Source organism: Chenopodium quinoa, unplaced genomic scaffold, assembly GCF_001683475.1.
Source record: "Chenopodium quinoa cultivar QQ74 unplaced genomic scaffold, ASM168347v1, whole genome shotgun sequence".
NCBI classification, from domain to species: Eukaryota; Viridiplantae; Streptophyta; class Magnoliopsida; order Caryophyllales; family Amaranthaceae; genus Chenopodium; species Chenopodium quinoa.
The window spans coordinates 20,928,720-20,953,117 of record NW_018742204.1 but is presented as its reverse complement, the minus strand read 5'-3'; the positions used below and the strand labels follow the sequence as shown (position 1 = coordinate 20,953,117).

Sequence of the window (24,398 nt, the reverse complement as noted above, 5' to 3'; positions counted from 1 at the left end):
ATGAAAACATAAAGCAAGAATATTTTGATAACTTGTATAAAGATCTCAAAGGAAGTTACAAGAAAATCAAATATAGGTTAACAATATCTTATAAATTGAGAATTAATTATAAAATTTGGAAATGCAAATGGTGTTAGTCATTAATGTGACATGACCATATCAATGGGTTCTGTTGCCTTTATTAGCCATGCCATCTCAGTATCATTCATATAAGGTGTCAAAATTTCACGACACCTTGAATGATATGTGTTCAACCAACTTATTTCTTCTGGAGTCAGAAGGCTTAAATTTATCAATTTGTGTTGATACGGAGCCTGACAGTAAAAATTGAATTTTTAGCTATATGCAGTACGATATTGTAACCAGGCTCTGCAAAAAAAGGAATTCAAAATTAGAAAGCCGAAAACTTACCCATGTAATGTGCTCAAACTCCAAATATCCTCGGTCACCAAAGTTAAATTCCGTATTTGCCTCGTTTACTATAAGCACATTCTCCAATCTAATACCAAAATTCCCATCCTCATAGTAACCAGGCTCTGCAAAAACCAAAAAAAACGCATATTGTTACAAGAAAGATGAAACTAGCCAAATTTTCTGGGTCGGAAGAGAGAAGACCCTATAAAAAGAAAGTGGAAAGATGAAAAACAAAAGGTAAAATAATAATAAAAATTTATGGACATTGCTTGCAAATCCATCCATACTAACCATCTGTTACAGTCATAGCAGCCTGCAGAGGTACATTCTGAGCTTGAGGTCTGAAGCTAATTAGATGAGGACCTGCTCAAACAGAAACAAACTGAAGGTTAAACTCTAAAAAAAAATGCAATATATATAATGGAGCTCAGTATAAAGCAAGCAGAATTGGTAAAATATCAATACAATAATAGTTGCCTCTTTGACAATAAGATATGGTTTTACAGGGCCCAACAAGCATCTGGGCAGATGGTTGTCCCATTTCATAACATGAATTCATGCTCTTGTCCAAATGAAGGGAATGTTTCTCAAGATCTATCACTGCCTTACTACTAGTATAGTAATATTAGTATGTGTGCTCAGCGAGTTATGTGTTGAATTCAGTTTAGTTATTTTATTGATGCTATAATAATTTTTTTTTTAATTTATTAGCCCATCAATACTGTCCAGCAAAAACAGACCGCGAGTTGTTACTTACAGAATGTGCAAATCAATAATCAATCAATCAAAACCTTAAGTTTGGCTCATTACATGGGATGTCACTGTCCTACGCCTACAGAAACCCTCCTTTATCCAGACTTGGGACTGGCAGCGGGAAACCCACTGGCGGAGTTGTGCAAATCAATAGAAATAACATTAAAAACTCATCACTCACCTTCATGCACGTTGAGGTAAGATCCTATGCCATGACCAGTACCATGACGATAATCAAGCCCATATTTCCACAGAGGAATTCGTGCAAGAATGTCAAGAGCATGACCTGATACATCAACCATCAAGTAAGAGCATTCACATGCACAATAAATAGAAAGTGGACCAATAAACATCAAACTGAACAAGAGTATAGTTAATAAGAGGGGCACGAAGAGATGGATCCCATCTGTACACTCAATCATAGAATATATGTCCATTAACCAGCACAGCACAATCCTATAACATACATCTACTTTTCACAACTGGTCAATCAATTATCAAAATACAGACAGAGACTAAAGTTCCAATACCATTAGTTCCTTTTGGAAACCGAGCATCACCCAACGCAATGTGACCTTTAAGAACCTGAAAATATTATACATGTCAGAACTCAAACCAAAATGTATGAAATATTCAGAGAATTCTAGCACAAATCCTTTGTAGCAAGTCTTATCCTAAGAAGTCAACGGCTAAAGTAATATGAAATAACATAAGTACATATTATTGAGTACTTTTAAACTATATGGTGTTTATCCTTAAATAATGGGCTTAACAGTTCTCAATTTCATGACTTAAATAATTTTAGTTTATTAGATATCAGGTCAAGAGAACAAGGGTAATCCATAAGAATGGAAATTTCTCTAAAAAAATGTGAACAGGGCTTAAGGTTTTACATTGACAGATTTTATAAGTCATAATTCAGTATATCTCTTATAATTCAAAAGGAAAAGCTTCTTCCATTAATACAACTTGATAATCAATCGATGAAGCGGACGCCTCTGTAAAAAATACTTTCAATTAAGCGTTGTATGAGGAAGGACAGAAAGCAGAAAGTACTTGTCACCAAACAGGGGGGAAGAAAACCAATTTCTTCAAACCAATACTATTCCAGATTGAAAAGTGTATGTGACAGTTTGACAAGATCATATAATGAAAGCTCATTTTCATTTATTACAACCCTGTGTTAGTTGTAGTTTCTTGGGTCATTTTGTCCACATGTACAAAATACCTCATCAAAACACAAATGTTTCAACCAGTGTAGAATGCAGCCAGCATCCGTTGCAATATGCTAATAGTAATGTTCTTCTAGTTATTGAGGGATAAAGCAGTTGAATTGAGAAGCAATATGACAAATACATACCCCTGTGTAGCAAGCTTTTTCATGAGCAGAAGGTTGTCCAAAATGCACTGTCCGAGTAATATCAGTTGTTCCATCTTGATACTTTTAAAGGCCACCCAACCAAGTAAATAATAAAGCAAGATATTATAAGAAAAGGTTATTAAAGTAACAGCCAAAGTGATTATGTAAGCTGCTCAGATTAAAATGTTGGTCTACCTGTGCTCCTGAATCAAACAGGTAAATTCGATCTGGATCCATCTCAGCACAAGTTTGAGGATCGGGCCCATAATGAATAATGGCTGCATTTGGACCAACAGATGAAATGGTAGGAAAACTCAGGCCCCTAAAATGCTGAAGAGAAAATGAATTAGAAGAATGTTCGATTTTCTAAAAGACTTAAAGATGAGCATGTTGCAGTTCTGATGTAATGTACCAAACCAAATACAACTCTACACTGTCAATAAAAAGTTGTTTGTTATGAAGTTGAAGGTCAATCAATTCATTAGACAAGGTAGATTATATAATTTGGTTTACAATCAATCCATTTAACATGGTTGGTTGCAGAGGTTGGTAATTAATTACAAAGAATGAACAAACAAAAATGTCCAAGGTTTCTCATAAGAACATTCTTAGTAACAGCAGTCAGTAGTTTAGTAGCTCTAAGTTCAGTCATTACAAGTAATAAACTGCAAAAAATGACAATAAAATCCACAATATCGTATGTAAGTTGTTTACCTCCTTTGATGCACGAAAACCTTCTAGCTTGTCACTCACTGAGACTTCCGTCAGTTTATGTGCTTCCCTGCAAAAATGAGAAGAAATGAAAATTGGTGAGCCACACAAATCAAAAAAAAAAAAAAAAAAAGAATCATGTTGGTAAAATGCTATGGAGAATGTGCATGAGACAGACAGTGAGTACATATCAATATGTCTTCCAAAAATAAAGAGAGAAATAAAGACATCCATTTTATTAGGATCTGTATGAATAATCACATAATGGAGTTCCTGAATTCTCATGCTAACAACCATTAAACTCATATTATAGAGAAGTACTACTGAACTTTCTTCAGAGAGAAAAGACTACTTACGAAGGTTTTTTCCTTTCTGTCTCAGCCTCAGAAAAATACCCTGGAGCCCCATAAGCCTCCTGCATCTGCAAAGTTTAAATATTAGCTTTTCGAATCAGGAGGCGGCACATTATTAATAATAAAAATAAGAAATTCAAACACTAGTTCAAGTTATAGCTAGTATATTACTCCACAACTAATTTGGCAGATGCTACATCTTTTACGAAATAAAACCCTTCTTTGCTTTTCTTTTCCTAAAATGTCCCTCCCCCTTCCCTTAATGTCCATATAAGTAAACATATTTCTGGAAGAAAAATCCTGCAAGTTATAATAATCAATTCAACTGAAAATTGCAATTCTTTCACCCAAATTATAGCGAAAGTGGATCAATAATGCAACTAAAACTGCTTAATAACATTAGGAAGAGGAGAAGATAAATGTAACCCAACAACATATAATTCAATTAATAGAAAGAACTTGTAAAGTTTGTCAATAGATCCAATTAATGATGGTGATACAGATCTGAATCAAAATTTGAATGCTAGAAATATTTTAGCATGCAAAGATTATGGGCCAGGATCCTGAAGGGATCTAATATCCAACAGGTGCCTTCGTTAGAAAAAGGGAAAACAGAAACCATGCATTTGTGATGCTCATCAATTGCTAGCTATTTTCTAATAGCCCCCACCAGTGTTAATGGTTGAGCAGTGTTGTAATGATATGTGCAATGCTACTCAAAATTATTATGATTGATGACCTTGCTGAAAAATTACAGGTGCTAATGTAATTGAGCAATGCTAGGGTGAGACTGTCTCATCAAGTTCACAGACCATTATATTCACATAGAAAAAGACAAAGATATTGAGGAGTAAAGATTCAGAATTCTATAATAATTTTTAAATGTGTGGTCAAAGCAGGGAAAACTAATCATTTCATCATTTTTGTTTACCCCTACCTCTCCATACCCCCAAGGCCCCAAGTTCTTTTCCCTCCTCTCTATCCATCACCCTTACTCCCTGACTAATGACCAGCATTCAGGAATCCCATATAAACCTTTTAGATTATTAATGCCCAAACTTAGAGTGCTTCCAACCTAAGGTAAGTGGCTAGGATAGAACTACTCCTTCCTTTCTCATTGGATGTTTATTTTAAATAAACCACTATTGGTTTGTAGACAATGGTGATTAGGTGGGCAAACAATTGAGGGTGGTGGTGAGGAGGGAAGATGTGTGTCAAGGTTGAAAAGAGGAGAGAAGGCAATGCTGTATGGAGGGTAGGAAAAAAAGGAGAGGGGGTAGTGGAGAGGGCAGATGGACGAGAGGGGATCGACAGAGTAGAGAAGAGGTGAGGTGGTGAGGATGGACAGGGTGAAAGGGTGGTGACCGGTGATGGTCTAGCTTCCAATGGTGGTGATGGTGTTCAGTGATGGAGGTTAGGGAAATTTTGGGTAGTACCATAGTGATGACGGTGATGGCTTGACTTGGGACAATGTGGCAGCGAGACAATTCAAGGGAGGGAAAACCAGATCAAAGAAGAGTTCTCAACAGGACTGGGGCAATCAAGATTAATGGATTATGATGAACTTTTTTAGAGCGAAGAAAATAATTAAAAAATAATACATATCCACTAATTGCCACATATGACATACTCGTGCAAGATGGTTCTATTTTTTAGTAGCTCATTAATGACGTGCTCTTAAACAATATATCCTTTATACAAAAGCCAAGCAGTAAAGGCATAAAAAGTTGAAGGTTAGTTACCTGCTTATCAAGCCACACAAGGAACTGCACAACAGCTGCACCATCCCGCACATGCGCCTTCTTCAAGCCTTCCATTTCAGCAGGATTCTGATAATCTCTATCCATTAGTAGTTAGCAGAAATATATTTTTGAGAACATCTCTACAAAGGCCAATGTTATAAAGATCCTATAGTTATAGTATAAGTTTGATACTATCATAGTAGATGATAACAATCCATTTTTTGTAAAACCGCATTTTGTCAATGGATATTCTAATAAGTTTGAATTGAACGAGCCAGCTAGTTTGGCACTGTTTGCATTTTAATGCATTTTGTCAATGCTATAGCTCGTAGTGAACAAGCCAAAGTAGTTTAACTTTGTTTGCATCACCAATTTAGTTCCAAATGGGACTAGGAAAATGAGGGAAGCTCCATAATTCTGAAAAATGATAACACAGCTTTACTTTGAAAAAAAATCAAAGGATATTAAGTTTAAGCATTTAACAATACCATAAAAATCAATACGAGAAGAACAGGATTTTACAATTACAAACCCATCTGATTTCCTTTCTGTTTCATCTTTTCCCTATTCCATCTGCCTTTCTCAGATCCCACCACATATCAAGGAGATTTTGAAAGAAATCCAGCAAAAACAAAAGAGATCACAGAATTTAAGACTCACATGATTTACTCCCCCTGTCCAAATACACATCAACTTTGATTGTGTACTTAGAAATAACAGGTATGATTTTACACTAAGAAGAGGTTAAAACATTAACTTTATTTTAATCTTCATTAGTACAAAGTACATGAACAACATAATAATGGTCAACTACTTATCTTGGAGACAATGAATGCACAAGTGTGAAGTTTGTATTGGGATGGAGAGAGTACCCAATATCTATAAAATGACTAGCATGGATACAGAGACCCTCTTAAGTGACTAAAGAGGTATTGATTAATGTGAGAATAATATTGTACTTCGGCATGCTAAAAAAAAAAATCTTATAGACCTCTAACCTTCAAAAAAGCAAGTAACCCCTGTGAAAATTTGATGATAAAAATGAATAAAAGGTTGTCATAAAGAAAAAGTGAGTAGAACTTAAAAAAAAAAAAAAAAAAAAAAAAAAAAGGATAAAAACAGAATTGAGTAGAACTTAGGAAAACGGAGGAATTAATAGACGATGATGTCCCATACTCCCATCTATTGAGCCTAATAAACTTAGGTCCCGTCTATTGAGCACTCTCTTCAAAAAAAGACACATCAAACCTCCAACATACATAGACATCCTAGTTTATCTTAGCTTTGCTGCAGGACTATTAAATAGTACAATAAACGCAAGAAAAAGTGTTACCTTTAAAGCTTTTGCAAGTGCCAAAGGAGACTGCTGTAATAAGACTTGATCAGACTTAAGTTTGGAATACAAAGCATAGCAGCATGAACGAGGGTCCATCCATATGAAGTTACAATCTTTTCCCATCTCCCCACTTTTATTTTCTGCAGCATTAACAGACAAGGAAGAAGCAAGCTGATTAAATGCCAGCAGGTCAACATCTGCACCAACTGCATCATAGTCACGGACTTCAATTTTGTTTTCCATCATGTAAGTTTGCACCTGAAAAAACCCCTCATAAGTATGAGTTAAAAGAATGGGCACCAAAATTAAAAGACATAGAGGTTATTATACATTAGCGTCCTTTAATTTTGCGAGATCAGATATTTTGATATTATCAGCCTTATTTGATCCTAAGCTCACATATATTTGACGTGATACAGTGAGCTAACTAGGAACAGCTATGTAACATGTCATCATTAAAAGCCACAGCCAAAAACTGCTTCACGGCAGAGACTGACCTCAGGAGATACTTTTTGTTGGTCCGCATAGAAGAATGTTGCTGCTGATGTTACTACAGCAAAAGCATGAACAACTGGGCAATATGAAACATCACTCCCACGAATATTGAATAACCAAGCAACCTGCAAACAAATTCACCAACATTAATTCATCATGGGGCACAAGAAGACCAGTATATGTTCCAATGGAATTCTAGTACATAAGTCCCTCTTCCATCGGGGACCCTATCAAAGGTGCTGCTTCTTAAAGGATTCATTATGTACACACACAGACACAGTGAGCAATTATGCATGCATATATATATCAACAAGTAAATCCAAGGAAGTAAGGAACTCGTAAAAACCATAGGTATAAACAAAGGGAGTCCACAGACATTGCACAAAATAGAAGGACCATTACCTCATCAAGTGCAGAGATAATAATACTGTGTGCTTTCTCCTGCATAAGTTTTCTCCTTAAATCTTGTAACTTTTCGGCAACTGTGCGTCCAGCAAACTCCAGTGGTTGCACCTTGACAGGATTCACCTTAGCTTCTGGCCTATCATTCCAAATTTGATCAACAAGATTGTTTGAGGTTGAAATTAACTTTTGTTGCTTCTTCTCAAGAGCACGTTCCCATCTCTGTGCAGTATCTATTGATACACTCCAGGGGTCAATGCCAATAGCTGCTTCTTCTGGCAAATTCTGGCAGACAACAGATAAAAGAGACAACTTCACTTCAGCATTCACAAAGAATTATTAGAGATAGAAACAATAGCTCAAATGGTTAGAGCTTCCCTCCCGGTTCCAGGAGATCCTGGGATCAATTCTCACCCCCGCCCTTGTGGCTCTCTAAACACCAAAAAAAAAAAGGACTCCTCGTGCAGCATCAAATATATTGGCCAACAAACAGTGAAACTTTCAAATGAACTCTAACACTCACATCTGCCATCCAGATCTCTACTGCAGGATCCTCTCCCATACGCATAAGCTTCCACTGATCACTCAGCTGTTTCTCCGCCTGCAAAAAATACCTTCCATCGGTCCAAAGCCTTGCATCATCCGTTGTTATGAGGGCCAAACCTAGAAAGAATATAAACTACTGAGAACTTTCCAGAAAAATCCACTTTGACAAAGAAGAACAATTCCTTGCAAGTCGGGCAAGTTCATTTAGCAATTGAATAATTATTGTGTTTATTGAATAAAACATGTAATCAACAATCAGCATGGATTACGTGCCTATCAACATCTAGGGAGGAAAGTATATAGACTTGCACACTCACCCACTAAACAAGATGGACTGACTTATGATCTTAGCATACTACACATAATTTACAGAGAAGATTCGCAAAAAAACTATAAAACTATGCACAATTCTACATCATAGGTCAAACTTGTTTCTTTAGTGATACGCTATTTTGAAAGACCGACAAATAAGAAATCACCATGAATGACTATGATGAGTGCCACTCCTGCTAAAGATAGTAAACAAAATAGCATAAACAAGACGAGGCAGATTGATATCTTCCACGAAGAAGTAAAGTCATCATGGCAATGAAAGGCATTGCAAAGATTTGAATCACTTGATTGTCATAGAAAACCTCCTTGGCTTGTTGGACCAAGAACACTCACTGCCTAATATCCACAAAACATCAACATATCCGGAGAATGTTCAAGCTATAAGCACAAAACAAAAGCGACTACACCCTCCACAACGACAGAACTAGCTATAATAATACTTGGTAATAATAATCAGTCTATTATACAACTTAGCACACTCCATGATAACACCTACAAACCAAGAATTCACCACTGAATTCGAGTTCTAAACCGGAGTAAAGAGTAATTCAAGATCAATCTATATCGAGATTGCAATAACAAAAATGATAATTCAATTGATATTTCACAAATACAACCTAACTACGAAAGTACATACAGTACCACCGATAATCATATACACAATGCAGAAACAGAAATCCAGGATAAAAAAAATCCAATAATATCAAACAATGACAAAATTCAATGAAAAATTCAAACTAATTATTGAGATGCAATAGCACTTTGCGCTTACCAGCACTTCCAGAAAATCCAGAAATAAATTTCCGCCTTTTATCACGATCAGAAACATACTCACTCTACAAAATCAATTCAAACAAACACAGAAAAAACCTCGTAAAAATAGAAACAATAATTCTACTTATTCTATAATTTAATCTTATAAATTACAATTAAATTTTCAAAATTCAACAAAAAAATCAGAGAAAAAACCTGATGGTAATCTTCAGAAGGAACGATTAAGGCATGAAGAGGAGGAGAGTGAGAAGCCATTAAAGATCTCAAAGCAGAGAGTTTGTCCGCCATTTTTGAGAGAGTTTGTGAAAAATGTGGGACTCTACTTTCGTGTTGAATTGAAGATTTATAGGAAGAGAAGTACTATGATAGTTTTAATTGTGAGGATTGTAAAAGTGGTTTAAATGTCAGCAGAAGTCTGTGAAAGATGTACGATACGATGCACCTTTCGAGGTGGGCTAATCTTGATTACTGGATTAAACCAATCGATAGAGTCGTGAGTGAATATTTTTTTTGCCACTTTAAACAAAGTCAATACGTAGTACTTTTTAATAATCTATGGAGTAAATAAAAAAAATATTGCTTGGTTGTCAGGATCGCTTTTAATTTAGATTGATTCGGGTTAGATTTTTTTGAGATTATGGGTAAGATAAGGAAATAAAAAGAGATCGCTTGGCTGTTAGGATTGATTTTGGTTTGGGTTGATTGGGATCAAGTCATTTATCAGATTATGGAAAAGATAAGGAAATTCTCGCCCTCATACACTATTATGTGTTTGGCATATATCCTTCATATTCATTTTCATCATATGATTGTTTTTACAAAAAGAAACATTGAGTAATTGAGTATAAATTTAGTTCGAAAAAAATGATTTTACCTTTATAATACAATCAAGGTTAGTTTTTTTTTTGCTTATGTGCTCACAAGGTGCAAGCACATGGGCAATGAAATAACCTTTAGTTGTACCATGCACAAGGAACCATTGTTGTGCATAGAACATTATCGGTTATCAACTAAAGACATTCAGCATATCTCATCTTTGACTCTTGCATTTATGTATGGTGGGTGGTTATGGCATTGGTGGAATGCAAAAATATTGGTAGGGAAGTCTGCAGGGCTATAACTCCTTGTTGCTTCACTATACTGGACTACTGAAGTACGCATTCAATGCTCCAGAATCGCGCCTTGTAACAAGGAGCAACAATACTGCTAACTATTGTTCAGGTATACTTGTATTTTTGAACAAAACAAATATGCAAGCAAAGCATTATAAGTATAAGAAAGTAAATTACAAATAGAATCAGCAACTTCAAACTATTAAAGCTCAGAAAGAAAAGAAAGCTAAAATTAATTTTGCAAACTGTGACATTCTTATTATGCCATCATCGAATCAAATAATTGAGTACTGAGTTTGAAACATGTACACCAACTTTACTCCATGAATACATCAAAAGAAAAAATATAATAACATCAGCAAGAAACAAGACAAAAGAAAAAAGCCCTATAACTCTATGCAGTGCCAGATGGCTATATCTGAAAACCAAAATATCAATATAAATAAATGGGACATATACACTTCAGCTGAAGGGGTACATCATTTGGAATCCGTCGGATGTGACAGAAACCTGAATGATGGAGGAAGATCAAGGCTAGGCAAGCCTCTTGACTACTGCAGCCATATACTTGCCCTGGTGCTCTGCGAGTGCTAGCTCAGTATCAGTAGGTTCTCGAGTGCCATCTCCTGCAAAAACTCCAGCACCATAAGGAGAACCTCCGCGTATTGTGTCCATCTTAAACATACCAGCACCAAAGGTGTACCCAACAGGAACAAAAAGCATCCCGTGGTGAGCCAATTGAGTAATTGCTGTCCAACTGCAAAAACAGATGGCAGAAAGAGGTAACTGGATAAGTACACTAAATAACAAGCTAGTACAATGTATTTAATCTCTCAACCAGCCCAAGAAAGTCAGTCCACACAATACAACATATTTTCTGACAGGAACCATCCAATTGTTTCCTAAGCAAAGAAAATAAATATATCACAGTAGAGACACACAGGACCGAACATCAAGTTCTGGTAATGGCTATATTGAGAAAAGCAGGATCAAACTATAAAACAACATCTTCAAAGCTATTAGAGACATTTTATATGCTGCCTTTGTTTATTTTTCTATTAAAGTGTTCAACCTCAGTTTCAAAATTCACATGGTGGCAAACTGGCAATGATGCCCTTAAGATCTCAACATCAACCTGTCCTCTGCCCTCCATTACTTAATCTGCAGCCTTTATCATTCTCCAATTCTTCTATCATTTAACCCCTCATCACAATTCAGTATTCACTAACACCATGAGACTCCACAGGTTTCACATATAGATTCCCCACCATCCCTCGCCCTACTCCCAACAAGAGAATCATCAGCATGTGTGAACCTGAGAAGTTTGCTTAAGTGACTTCCATCCTGACAGGGTAACTCAAATTAACAGCTAAATTTCAAGCAGAAAGTCAGAATCATCAGATCATATCTCACTTTCCATTAAACAATTGGATTCCTTCAAAAAAAAAAATGGAGAAATCTATGAACTGCCACATCATGGAAAGATTGGTATAATGCAAAATGTCTGCCTAAAATAACAAACTCAACACCAGTATTGCATTTACAAAAACATCTTTCAAAGTCCTGCAATGGGAAAAGTTCATTGATTAACTTAGTTTATCAAGTAAAGTAGAGAAAGAGGGGCTCAATAATTAAGATATCGGTGGTTTGAGTAAATCTCTGGCTTAGCTTTGACTTCCATCACTGGTAGTTTAGTCCCCTTTCTCTTGGTCAAATCATATTGATTTACAAACTATACAATATGCTATAGCAAATGGAGTCTTCTTTTCTAATGTTGGAGGAAGCCTGGAAGTGTAAAGTTGATGACTCTTCCATGGTAAGTCATGCCAGCAGGCTCTGCGGCCTCTGACAGATCCATAATATTTCTGGTGGTGAAATTGGAAGTTAAATCCCCCATAAATTAAGGTTTCTCTTATTCAAATAAAGATAAACTCTTTGGTAATCCCCAATCATTTGGTTCTCATGTAACGAGCCCATTCTGATTTCAGACTGGTCTACAAAGGTTACACTCATATGATACATCCTAGGTGAATTAGGAGTATCTTTAACCAGATAAGAGAGTTGTAAGAAAAACAATCAAAAAAAAAAAAAAAAGGTTCTTGTATTGAACAACCTATTAAAGAGAAGTGTTAAAACTGATCAAAATATGGGATTGGGAAGGGTGACAACCTCAATCCCGCATTTCATGATTGTATTCTACTTCTTGGTCATGCTGGAACTCAGTCAAAATTGATATTTTATGTTGTTGTAGTAGTGCTTGTTTACCTCAGATTCTAGACAATTGTAAACGGTGACTAAGGAAAGCCACAACTCACAAGCAAAAAAATAAAATAAAAGAGGCAGCCACTTCTGACTTTCATGTGAAAGTCAATAGGAGTGACTACATACATAAATACATAGCTCCCTTCAATCACCCTCAAAGAAATATATTTTAGGATCCCACCCATCCCATTAAGAAAAATAATGGGACCACAAAGAAGCCAACCTTCATGACTACAGCAGCCAAAATCCCCTAGGAATTATGTCACCAAAGCGAAACAATCCACACAGTGAACTACCAAGCTCATTTTTTTTTATTTTTTTGGGGAGAAAACCAACAGGTGTATTAATTAATGGACAAAGCGCCCAAGAGTACATAAGGTGAAACGTCCGGAGGACAGTGATTCACCCAAGTTTGTTCTACACCGAAAGGTAAAAGCTAACTACCAATCTCATATTCTCATTTGATTACATACCAGGGTCGTTCTTTTAACATCTCCTGCACAGATCACTCAGGGACAGGCTCAAATTTCTTCAAATACTTCTTGCATTTTCAGACAAAATTTTATGTATAAAGCCACACTACTCTCTATCATTGCATAATCTCTTCAGCAATAATCTAACAACATAAAAAATTACCAAGCACTTGTGAATGAGCTTTGTTCTTAACATAGAAACAATTGCTCAATATCAACATAAAGTCATTAACTCCACCAAGTCAAACACTCCAATAAGTATGCCTCTCACATCAAACATAACCTAACACCATCAAAGCATTCTTAACAATCAATTAAACTCAAACACATTAAACAATTGTAAGACAATAACCAAATTCTAATCTCAATTCCTCAAAACATAATAAACTAATTTCTAGCAATCAACATTATTAAGTTCCAAATACTTACGCAGTGGTCTCCTGCCCGCCGCCTTGAGTACCGGTACTAACAAAAAATCCGGCAGGTTTTCCGGCCAATGCTTGATCCTTCCACAATTGTCCCGTTGAATCAAAAAATGCCTTCATTTGCGCCGCCATACACCCATACCTCGTCGGAAACCCGAACAAAAACCCGTCAGCAGCAGCTAATTCCGCCGCCTCCGCAATCTCCGGTATAGAATCATCCTTCGACGGCGCCTTCATATGAGCCAATACTTCCGGCGACAATGTCTCAGCCACCCTATACAAAACCCCTTCAACCCCATCAACGGCGTCAACCCCCTTCTTCATTCTCCTCGCTAATCCCTCCACGTGTCCATACATCGAGTAGAAGACTATGTACACCTTCAGAATTCGGGTCGGATTGGGGTCGAAAACGGCGTCGTTTTGGGTAGTGGGGATTGGGTCAGAAGATGAGGTTTCAACTGGGGATTTGTTGCCGTCAATTGGTGCCGGAGGTTGGCGGTTTCCGGCGGCTGTTACGCCGTCGGGAAGTTTCTTCTTGCTGGGGACGCAACCGCCGCCTTTTCCCATGGGAGTCAAAGGAGAGAGAAATGGTTGATGGGTTGTTATTTGGGGAAGAAAAGGGAGCGAAAATGGTGGGTGAATTTGGAGAGTGAGGAGAGAGAAAATGGGAGTTTGATGATGACTGAGTTGAAGAAATTAAGGGTGAGTTTGACTTTGATGAAATTGCCAGAAACGCGGTGAATTACGAATTGGGGATGATGAGGAGGAAGAAGATGACAGCGAAGATCCGGATGGTTCGGTCTCTTCGGTTGAAAGTGTTGAAATTGAGTTATTTCAGCTGAGAATGCTTTTTGACGTCGTTGATAGTACACCCATTTTCACATTTTGGGTATTTTGATCTTGGGACGAGTGGAGTTTGATTGACTTTTAGGTTCGGATTTAGATTGGGTTGTGGTATAGAAGAATCTGTCTTTATTTTAAGTTTGGGGAGGGTTTTTTTTTTTTTTTTTCTTATCGCCTTTGAGATTGGATGTTGAACTTACTTTCTATAGGTATAGACAAATTGCATTTTAGTAGAACTTGTTTGATTGAAGTTTAAGCAGTTAAGTATGAATTACCTTGTGATGTTGAAAGTCACTTAAGCAAACCTCTAGTTAGGACCAGGGCGAGGAATAGTGGGGAATCTATGTGTGAAAGTTATGGGGTCTAGTGAACCGTGATAGTGTATACGTAATTGTAATAAGGGGTTAAATAATACTCCTTTCTTCCCTTTTTAAGATGTCTGTTTCTAATAATTTATGAAAATTAAAATATTGGTAATTTCTACAATAGAATTTCACAATATAATTAGAAGTACAAAAAAAGTAAAATCACAACATGACACAAACACAACACAATACAAAAACACAAATTTAAGTAGACACAACATGTTAACCATCACGTGGGCTATGTTGTGACTTGTGAGCCAATCCTTCACTTTAGAGGCAAAAAATAATATGTCATATGTTGTGTTTTGGCTAATTTATTGACATAACACCAGACACACCCGACACAACCCAATATCATATTTACTTTAACTAAATTAATCTTGAAAACTCATACATACTTCATAACACATTTAGAAATACTAACATGATTTGTATTTTTCCTAAATTCAAAAACTAGTATTATGCATAAGTAGTAAACAAAATGTCTAGCTCTTGTAACATTAAGTTATCATGGTTTTCATAATTTAGCACATACTACTGAAAGAAAAAAAAAAGCTTTAGAAACAAGCCTGCTATATCTGTTCTATATCCACCTCATGTTGTCAATAAGAGCGGGAAGATAAGTCTCCACAACAAAATCCACATGAAGTGCGATCAATATGTTCATCAATTTATACTCTATATATCATTCTTTTCACCTCACCAACCCTCTCCTAAAACTTGTTCACAAAGTTGTCGTTCTAAAGACACTTATCAACAGCTAAATCCTCGTCGTCCATATCTACAAAAGTACGAGACTTAATCACTTTAGTCATGAGCAACATCCAAGTGAATGTACCTAATCCCTAACCACTTAATGTCAAGTTCAACACCAGAAAACCCCCATATCATCCCCTAAGTGAATGTGTCAAACCCATAACACATAGAATTAGACAAGGGAGGAAAAACAAGGCAAGACTGCAAGAGTGCAAAATACTTTGGTTAGCAATGCATCATGTGATCACATTATTATTATTATTATTTTGTTAAAGAAACACAACATGACACGACACAACACAATACAAATTAACACGGCAAAAACACAAAAATTATGTTAAGTAAACACAACATGGCCCGTCATGACCATTACATATTTACATGGGCCATGTCGTAAGCAAATCCTTCAACTTTAGTGGCAATTTATTTTTATTTTTTTTGTTTTTTTTTTTGTTATTATTATTGAGTTTTACCAACTTATTGACATAACATCAAACACGATCCAATGTCATCTTTAATTCAACTTAAATTAACCCCCCAAATAATCAAAATACACCATATTCAAGATAGATGACAAAATTTGTATCTTTCTCAAATTCAAAAACTAAGATCAAACACAATTAGCAAATAATTTACATTTAAAACAATTTCTACAAGTAGATAAGATCCAAAACTCTAAAATAAGTGACAATGAGTAACCATAACAACAACAAAAAATAATAAAATAAAGTTAAATTGTAATCAGTTGCGCAAACATCAACAAAGATGAGTCATACAGCCGCATGGATTTCATTTTCAACACTCTTATCCATTCATAATTCGACACCTGTAATCCCCTTCCTCTTCAACGTGTCAATCCCTTAAAACCCTACTAAACTTTCTCTTTCTATCTCTAAAAGTCTAAAACCAACCAACTTCAATTCTGCAGCACTTACTCAGTTCACTCCCTTTAACTTACTCTCATTTCTTTCATCTTCTTCAAAAATCCAATCTTTTTATAATTTTCCAGTAAAAATCCTTCTTTTTTTTTTATTTAATTTTATTTTTAATTAGAAATAAGACAGAAATGAAATAAAAACCAAGGTTTGTTGTATCCGAGTTGGACATCCACCTCACTCACACCTTCTTTCTTAATTCTTGCCCGCCTACTTTCTCTCTCTCAGGTACTTCCCTTTCTCTCTCTTCTATTTTTATTTTTAATTAATGGGATTTCTCTTAATTTTTGTTTTGGTTTTCCCTTTAATTATGTTTATTTTTTGTGATTATTTTATGCTTTGAGAAATATCTAATTTTTGTTGGTAATTTAATTAACCCCTTTTGACAAATTTCAATTATTTTGTGGAATTGAAGGTTGAGATTGAGAATTTTAATTGTTGGGTATGTTGAATTTGTGGGTTTTTTTTTTGGTGTAGAGTTTTAGGGAGAGTCATAAAGGGTAATTGATGTATTCGGGTTTGATCCGGGTTTTGAAGGGATTGAATTATGTCTGGGTTTACTGGGTTGAGTAAAAAGAAAGAAAAATGGAGAGAAAAAAGGATAGTATTATTATATGAGGAATTAAGAAGCTCGCAATTTTAGGTATATAATGAATTAATGATATTAAGAGTTTACATGGTAAAATTCCCATATTTCTGTTTAGATATATATTTGCAACCATTATTTCAGTATTTAGGCTTTCTAACTAAATTTATCCTCTAAAATAAGTAAAATTTTCCATATTTCAGCTGTAATTAGATCTAAGCTAATCTTCTTCTAAGCGGATTAATTTAGGACAATTTCCTTTTCTCTTTATTGAGGGTTTTGTGTTTGGATGAAAGGGAGGATATTTGCTTTGTAAGGTTAGTTTTGTGAGGGAAATTCGAAGGTAAACTTTGTTTACATATTGGTATTTCATTAATCATCAATCACTTGTAAGTTTGCTGGTTTAGTTATAGGAATAAATGGAACACTGCTTTAGATCTCTTACTTGTTTTGTTTGTCGGCCGTTGTGCCTTGTCACAAACCATGGATGAATAGGGTTTAGTTTGAAGATTTGGTGATGATAAGTGCTAACGTATAGGAGTGTTGTCTATGGTTTAGTTTGAAGATTTTGTGATGATAGGTGCTAACATATTGGAGTGTTGTAGTGGTCCTAGAGGATAATAGCTAGTTTAGTGGGGGTGATGCTATCTACATCATTGCTCCTCATATTTCTCTCTAAACATCAAAATTGATAATTATCAGTGTTGAATCCAATGGTGATTGTGAACTAAAAGTTCTTTCGTTGAAGTCTTAATGACTGTTATTAGCCCGGAGTTGTGGGGTGGTTTGTTATATCTTGATTTCATCCTGTAAAAGATAATAGGTTTAAGTCTTTGCTTCTTAGTATTAAAGCTTCTCTTAATGACTTTTTATCTTCGCCTCTTCCCTTTTTTTGTCCATATTTCAATTAAAAATGCATTGTACTGATCGCTTTTTTAATTTATTTTTGCTGTTTTTTTATTTATATTTTTTAAAAAAGTTCCTCTACTACCTGTACTGGATCGTAAGGGATGGAGGGGAAGATTTTTGAGGATGATTATACGAAATAATCACTTTTGGTTCATGTCCACTTATGGGATTAAGGCTTTGATTGATGGATTGACTGCTTTTATATTTTAGTTATTAGGGTATTAAGGTTTTCTAATGACCCAATGTTTGAGACTGATTATATATTTATCTGTTCCTCATAGCATGGTGAACTTTTACTATGATTTTTTCTATTTAAATTTTTTTGGGGGTGGTCAGTTGTGCACTTCTTCTTTTCTAAGTTAAGGGGTTGCCCTTTGATGCCCACATTCCCATATAGAACGTGAAGGTTTGACTAATCGACGTTGAAGGCTTGTTAACTAACCCTTATGAGATTGATTTGAGGTCTTTAGCTTGCGCTGGCCTATTAAAAGGCAGCCTCCTTGTTTTTAACCGTGTAGATAGAATTCCTTATTTTTTTATATACCGTAGGAGGATGCACTTCTGTGTTCTGTCTGCAGAACCTTAATTGTCCACGAGTAGCTCTGAATATAGGTATATGATACATCTGTAGTGTTGAATTCCCATTCTTGATGTGATAGTCAAGTTAAGTTGTACTGGAGATAGTGAATATCCCACCGTTACCATTGATCCAATTGGTGAGATTCCAGGTGAAGCATTGGCACTTAGCCCTTGCTCACAGGAACAATGATAACCTTAATTCTAGTCTCCCCAGTTGACTGGCCTAACAAGTACAAAAAAAATTTCCAAAAGGGTGATAAAATGGTGAATATAGTCTATCTGCCGGATTTTGGTGTTTTAATCTCTTTGATAATCCCTATCTATTGAGTATCAATGATTTTTGATCTTCCTACAGCTTAAATGAGGATATTGGTGGCATCATTTAAACTCATCTTTTTGGTTGGGCTAACACTTCTTTGGCATGGATCTGAGTTAGGGTAGCTATGATAACCCGACAAGTGAAACTACAACCATAAGGATCCTATTGCAGTCTGGGATTCTTAGGTATCCTAGATGGTTTATATCTAAGCATTGGGCTAGCTTGGTGTATAAAAATTTCCACCTAGGCCCACTGAAATGCCATATTAAAAAGACCCATTTTTTATTCCCTAATTATATTGCCCTCAACATACTTACCATATTTTGGTTAGTTGCTCTAATACTTGTGGTTGGAGAATAAATTACAAATTTTTGCTAGCAAAAGGTTTTACTCAAAGCTGCTGTATAGGCATTTAGCTTGGCTAAGATAACTATTAGTACATTTTAGGCACTACTTTATAAGGGCGGTAGCTTGGCTTAGGGAGTCCAATCTTTAGATTCACAAGTGTCTCTGAAGTAGGTGGTTCTTAGAAATTTACTAAAAAATTTTGTTGGCACTATTAGTTATATGAGTTTTTAATGTTGTTAGGAAACTAGTTATTTGGAACCTCATACTAATGAGGTAGAGTTGGGTGTGTGTCTTTGTGGAATATCCCTTTCAAAAGAAAGATTGGATAATGTATGATTTCGAGACCAAGTTTTTTTTTTTTTAAAGTTTGGATAATGTTATCACCGATTCCTTTCCACAATCCTGCGGTGATTTAAGTTTTCCCTCTTTATTGATAGTTTTTTTTTCTTGGATTAACAGCTAGAGTGATTCTTTGACTGGTTTGGCATAGGCTAGATCACTCTTGCTTGGATGCTACTTAACTTTCTTTTACTTGAGCCCTGATCCTAATTGCTCATTTGGGAGTTGGGACTAGATGATATGTTGTAGAATGACAAGCCCACTTTAAACTGATGACTGGATTAATTGATATATTGTAGTTTCAAACACCATTTTATCACTCATAGCAATTTTAAGAGTGAAAATAGGCGTAGTTTCATATATTAGTTTAAATTTTCCTAGTTTTGGTACATTGTATCACTTTATGGACAATTTCCTGCTTCTGTAAAACAGTTACATCATTTGTTAGTCCTTCCGCCTTAGTAATTTCTATTGTGAACACTTGCTAGAGTGTTTAGAATTAGCTACAAAATTTAGGATTAAAAATTACTTGAAGTTTGTGTCATTGTGACCATGTCCAGTTGATCTCGGTTTCTAACTTTGCATTTGGTTCGATAACAAATTAATTTTCCTGTTTATGCGAATTCAAATTTCTCTTTAAGGGAAGTATGTGATTCTTGATGGTTTTTGCATTGTATTACTATTCAATATTTGTATGATGCATCTCATCGGATAGGTTTTGATCTGTCATATCACATTTATTAGGATTTTGTACCTCTCAATATTTGCTTAGTCCTTGGTGGATCTGGTGGTGATTGGACCTATGTAAATGGGGGCAGCCGAGGAGCAGACACCTTCCAAGCCTTCAAAAGCAACAAGTTCAGCACAGGTTTTCTCTCCCTTTCTATCTTCTTCCCAAGTCTTTCTGACACTCTTTTCTTTTCTCCTACCTCTTTCTAACATGTTTTTACTTTTTATATAGCCTAATGCCAGTCTCAATTCTTGTTTTTTTCCCCTATCCTTCTAGGAGACTCAGGCGGCAGTGCCATCATATCCTGATTGGTCAGGTTCCATGCAGGTTTGTGATTTGGAAAAAAAAAAAGTTAATTGTTGCCTTGTCCTCTCATTTTTATAATTGTTGCCTCGTTCTCTCATTTTTATTTTAAGGCTTTTGTTGTTGTTGTTCATCTTGGTATCATGAATGGTTGAAAGTTGTTGACTCTTTCTCTACGATTATAAGAGGTATAGGAAACAAGACATTCCAATAATTAGTATGATTGCAGTAATGGTTTTAGTAATATATGCAATTTGTTTCCATCACTTGTTACTTGCCAGCGAACGAGTCTCTTCTTGTGTTTGATTTAGCAATTTTGTTATTTAAATAATGATCTGTAATTTGGTCTTTGATGTACTCTAGTGGCTTAGTACACCTGACTCGAAAGTTCTGATCCAGCATAATGTCATTTTTAAGTCTCAGGAAAAGTTCAAATTGCCCCATGTTTTATTTGACTCTATAATGGAAATCATGTGACGATAGTCTTTAATATTTGAATTTCTTATTTACCTTCTAGATATAGCATTTATACCCAACAAGTCAGTGACAGTTGTTTTTCCTTTAAATTTGAGGGTTTAAGGAAAGGTTTTTGGCTCATATTAACTTGTAATAATTGCAGGCATATTATGGCAATGGTGCTACTCCTCCTTTTTTTGCTTCTACTGTTGCAGCTCCAGCACCTCATCCCTATATGTGGGCAGGACAGGTAAGTCGGCCATTAGTCCCACGGTTTTGTGCCTAGTTTCTAAATTTATACTTTTATTAATACAATTATGGACGCTTGTCCCTCTACAGCACCCTATGATGCCACCTTATGGTACTCCAGTCCCTTACCCAGCTTTATATCCTCCTGGTGGCGTTTATGCTCATCCTAATATGGCAATGGTAATTATGACGTATAAACAATACCAATAATGAGAAATTAAAGTGATGATATATGAAATGGTAATTGAAGGTAGATGGTCGATAAATGATGATTGACACTTATTGCTCCATATCTTTTCTTGTAGACTCCAAATCCTGCTCTTGCTGTGGAAACAGAAGGAAAAAACTTGGATGTAAAAGATCAGAATTCTGCAAAAAAATCCAAAGGAAATTCCGGCATGGGGAATGAAAAGGCTGTTGAAACTGGCAAAGCAACTTCAGGCTCTGGAAATGAGGGTGCCTCGCAGAGGTGGGTGTTTTTTTTTTTAATATTTTTGTGAATTTCTAACAATATTTTGGTACTAAGGCTCTGTTCTCTTCAACTGTGAAATAAGAAGTATTCAGAAAATTCAGCTTAATTGTTTCTAATCAGCAAAAATGATTTTTATCCATCAGCAGTTAGTTTTGATTTGTAATACTCGATAATTATCATTGATCTGTTATAATAATTGAAGCTCAGTGTAAAGCATGTGAAAAGAATGGGGCCTAAGGCTAATCATTCAAGCTACTCCAATTCTCTATATTTTCATTAATGTTGTAATTATTATTGTATAACAGCGCTGAAAGTGGAAGTGAAGGCTCATCAGATGGTAGTGATGACAACAATCAGCAGGCATGTCTTTACTGGCTTTTCTTTCTAGTTCAATACAGGGAGAGTATAGAATTCAAAGGAAAAATTTATCTAGTATTAATTGTTGGATTAATATGAGCTGTAACATGTTCTGGACTTTGTTGTGTTGTTGATCTAGTGTTTAGGCTAAACTTAGCTAGTTCTTCTGTCCAGGAAAACTCTGCGACTAAGAAAGGAAGTTTCGATCTGATGCTTGAAGATGGTATATGCTATAAACTATGTTTGATTAACATCTTTTTTCCTTTTAGTTTCCGCTTACATTGAAGTCACATAAATGTGACATCTCATTTTGAGTTTGGGTAACTTCTGTAGGGGCTAATGCACAAAATAGCTCAGGGAATGCAGCTCAGGGTTCAGTGCCAGGAAAACCAGTGGTTGCTGCTACTAATCTTAACATTGGCATGGATTTGTGGAATACTTCTGCTGCTGGTGGAGTTAAATTGAGACCTAATACTGGAGTAGCATCTGCAGTAGCTCCGGCAATGGTTGGACGCGAAGGGCTTATGCCTGACCACCAATGGATCCAAGTATGTTTTGATTTCAAATCCGCTGGAATTTCTAGTTCCCTTTCTGCTTCGTGATTGTGTTTGATATTCTTTATTAAAAGAAGCAAATTGAAGTATTGTGATTTTTAAATGCTTCATTTTGAAAAGAAGTCATTGGGATAAAAATGGACTTGTTTTGCAGCAAATAGCTAATCTGTTGTCTTATTAATTCAATTGATTAATTACACCTCATACCTCTATGGTACATTTTGCAGAACAGCTTGAGCTTGAATGTAAATTTGAATGTAGAACTACGTTTATGAGTTCAGGGAAACACTATACTTTCATGATTTTTCATTCATTTTATTGACCAACTTTTTTGGCAGGATGAGCGTGAACTTAAAAGGCAGAAACGTAAACAATCTAATAGAGAGTCAGCCAGGCGGTCAAGGTTGCGCAAGCAGGTATAGGCTTTGTGTATTTTCTACCTTTCATATAACTTCTGCTGGCTTCTGAAATTCTTTGGTCTTTCTAGGCTGAGTGTGAAGAATTGCAAAGAAGGGTTGAGTCTCTGAATAATGAAAATAGCAGCCTCAGAGAAGAGCTCCAGAGGTTATCTGCTGAATGCGAGAAGTTGACTTCTGAAAACAATTCTATCAAGGTTTGTCAAAATGCATCAGCTTCCTTGAACAACTTCATCTGTTAAACACATTGGTTTTGCATTTTGATATGCTCAAAAACCATTGTCCACATTTCTTCTTATTGTAGTATTTCTGTCCCAAATCATACTTTGCAGTTCACAAAATTATTTTAGTCTATCCCAAAATTAAAGCCCCTTTACGAAGTTAGTACAGTTAGATTTTATAATTCCCATATACTTCGTACGACATAACCCTTAACACACAGTTCGAAGTATTGGTATGGTAGAGATGTAAAAGCACACAAAAAAAATGACCCTAAATCAAACACTACTATTATCAGGGGTAGATGGCATACGTATTATGCTTGTTTATTTCAGTGTTTCTTGATTCCAAGACTTGTATACAAAAGTTAAATGCTTTGGTATTGAACAGGAGGAGCTAACCCAGACATGTGGACCGGATAGCTTACAAAGCCTCGGAGAAAACAATGCTTCTGGTGAGGCCGATAGCTGAAATGAGAGCTTAGATTAGTACTTCTTCGGCTCAGCTTAAATATCTGACAAAACAAATAGGGGAGATTTCAGTTTTTAACACAGCTTATACCATTTTTTTTTTCTCTTTTTTTTTAGTCATTGATAACGCTTGTTATGTGATTTGTGATTTCCGGGTTTATGCTAAGATGGATTTCAGTTAACGCACAACCACATTCGTTTGAGTAGAACTACTGTATAAAGATAAGTTATCAGCTAGATTTCTGTAATAGAGAGGTCAAAGTGTGTATTTTATTATATTACTCTGAATTCCAAGATGATTTCACAAATCTATTGTACAACTTTTGACATAGGAAGTTTTAATCTTCTTATATTGATCGTTGATTATAATGTAAGCTGAATCGGAGCAGAATAGAAGGTTTAGGGTACCCTAATGTGTGTATATGAATAACTACAATAGTGCATCTTCCCTAGCAGATGGTTATTTTCTTCAATCGTTTCCACAGCTCATTATCACCAGCACATTATAAGTCGTAATAAAGTTTAAGGAGAGAAATTCATTGCTCGCTACTTGTGAAGATGGCAACAAATCATGGACATTCATGTTTACTGTATGTTCCAATTTCATCTTCATTCCAATTCAAACTTTACTAGTAAGACTTCATTCATACCATAGGCATTCATGTATGTTTACGTCGACCAAATCGCCTCGACTCCTTGAAG

At 35.7% G+C, this 24,398-nt stretch overlaps 3 protein-coding genes across 4 annotated transcripts; 1 reads left to right on the top strand and 2 right to left on the bottom strand.

Annotated features, from left to right (window-relative positions):
* Position 1: 1 nt before the first annotated feature.
* Positions 2-9,658, bottom strand: LOC110722838 (probable Xaa-Pro aminopeptidase P). Its single transcript, XM_021902142.1, has 16 exons — positions 9,415-9,658; positions 9,218-9,281; positions 8,090-8,229; positions 7,567-7,851; positions 7,167-7,289; positions 6,667-6,927; positions 5,334-5,420; positions 3,595-3,659; positions 3,242-3,308; positions 2,723-2,857; positions 2,528-2,608; positions 1,698-1,752; positions 1,349-1,453; positions 706-777; positions 412-536; positions 2-314 (listed from the first exon to the last, which is right to left on the bottom strand). The coding sequence occupies exons 1-16, from the start codon at positions 9,505-9,507 to the stop codon at positions 141-143; spliced, it is 1,932 nt and encodes a 643-aa protein (XP_021757834.1). The 5' UTR covers positions 9,508-9,658; the 3' UTR covers positions 2-140.
* Positions 9,659-10,563: 905 nt separating this feature from the next.
* On the bottom strand, positions 10,564-14,856 carry LOC110722827 (probable NAD(P)H dehydrogenase (quinone) FQR1-like 2). Its single transcript, XM_021902130.1, has 2 exons — positions 13,496-14,856; positions 10,564-11,088 (listed from the first exon to the last, which is right to left on the bottom strand). The coding sequence occupies exons 1-2, from the start codon at positions 14,056-14,058 to the stop codon at positions 10,866-10,868; spliced, it is 786 nt and encodes a 261-aa protein (XP_021757822.1). The 5' UTR covers positions 14,059-14,856; the 3' UTR covers positions 10,564-10,865.
* A 1,499-nt stretch (positions 14,857-16,355) lies between these two features.
* Positions 16,356-24,103, top strand: LOC110722810 (G-box-binding factor 1-like). Of its 2 annotated transcripts, none has more exons than XM_021902119.1 (12): positions 16,356-16,618; positions 20,250-20,338; positions 20,477-20,527; positions 21,123-21,209; positions 21,299-21,388; positions 21,514-21,677; positions 21,986-22,040; positions 22,212-22,260; positions 22,371-22,585; positions 22,930-23,007; positions 23,079-23,204; positions 23,617-24,103. In XM_021902119.1, the coding sequence occupies exons 2-12, from the start codon at positions 20,279-20,281 to the stop codon at positions 23,695-23,697; spliced, it is 1,056 nt and encodes a 351-aa protein (XP_021757811.1). In that variant the 5' UTR covers positions 16,356-16,618; positions 20,250-20,278; the 3' UTR covers positions 23,698-24,103. The 2 variants fall into 2 exon arrangements, with proteins under 2 accessions (XP_021757811.1, XP_021757804.1); XM_021902112.1 differs by having other exon boundaries at positions 16,357-16,618; positions 20,215-20,338.
* The last annotated feature ends 295 nt before the right edge of the window (positions 24,104-24,398 follow it).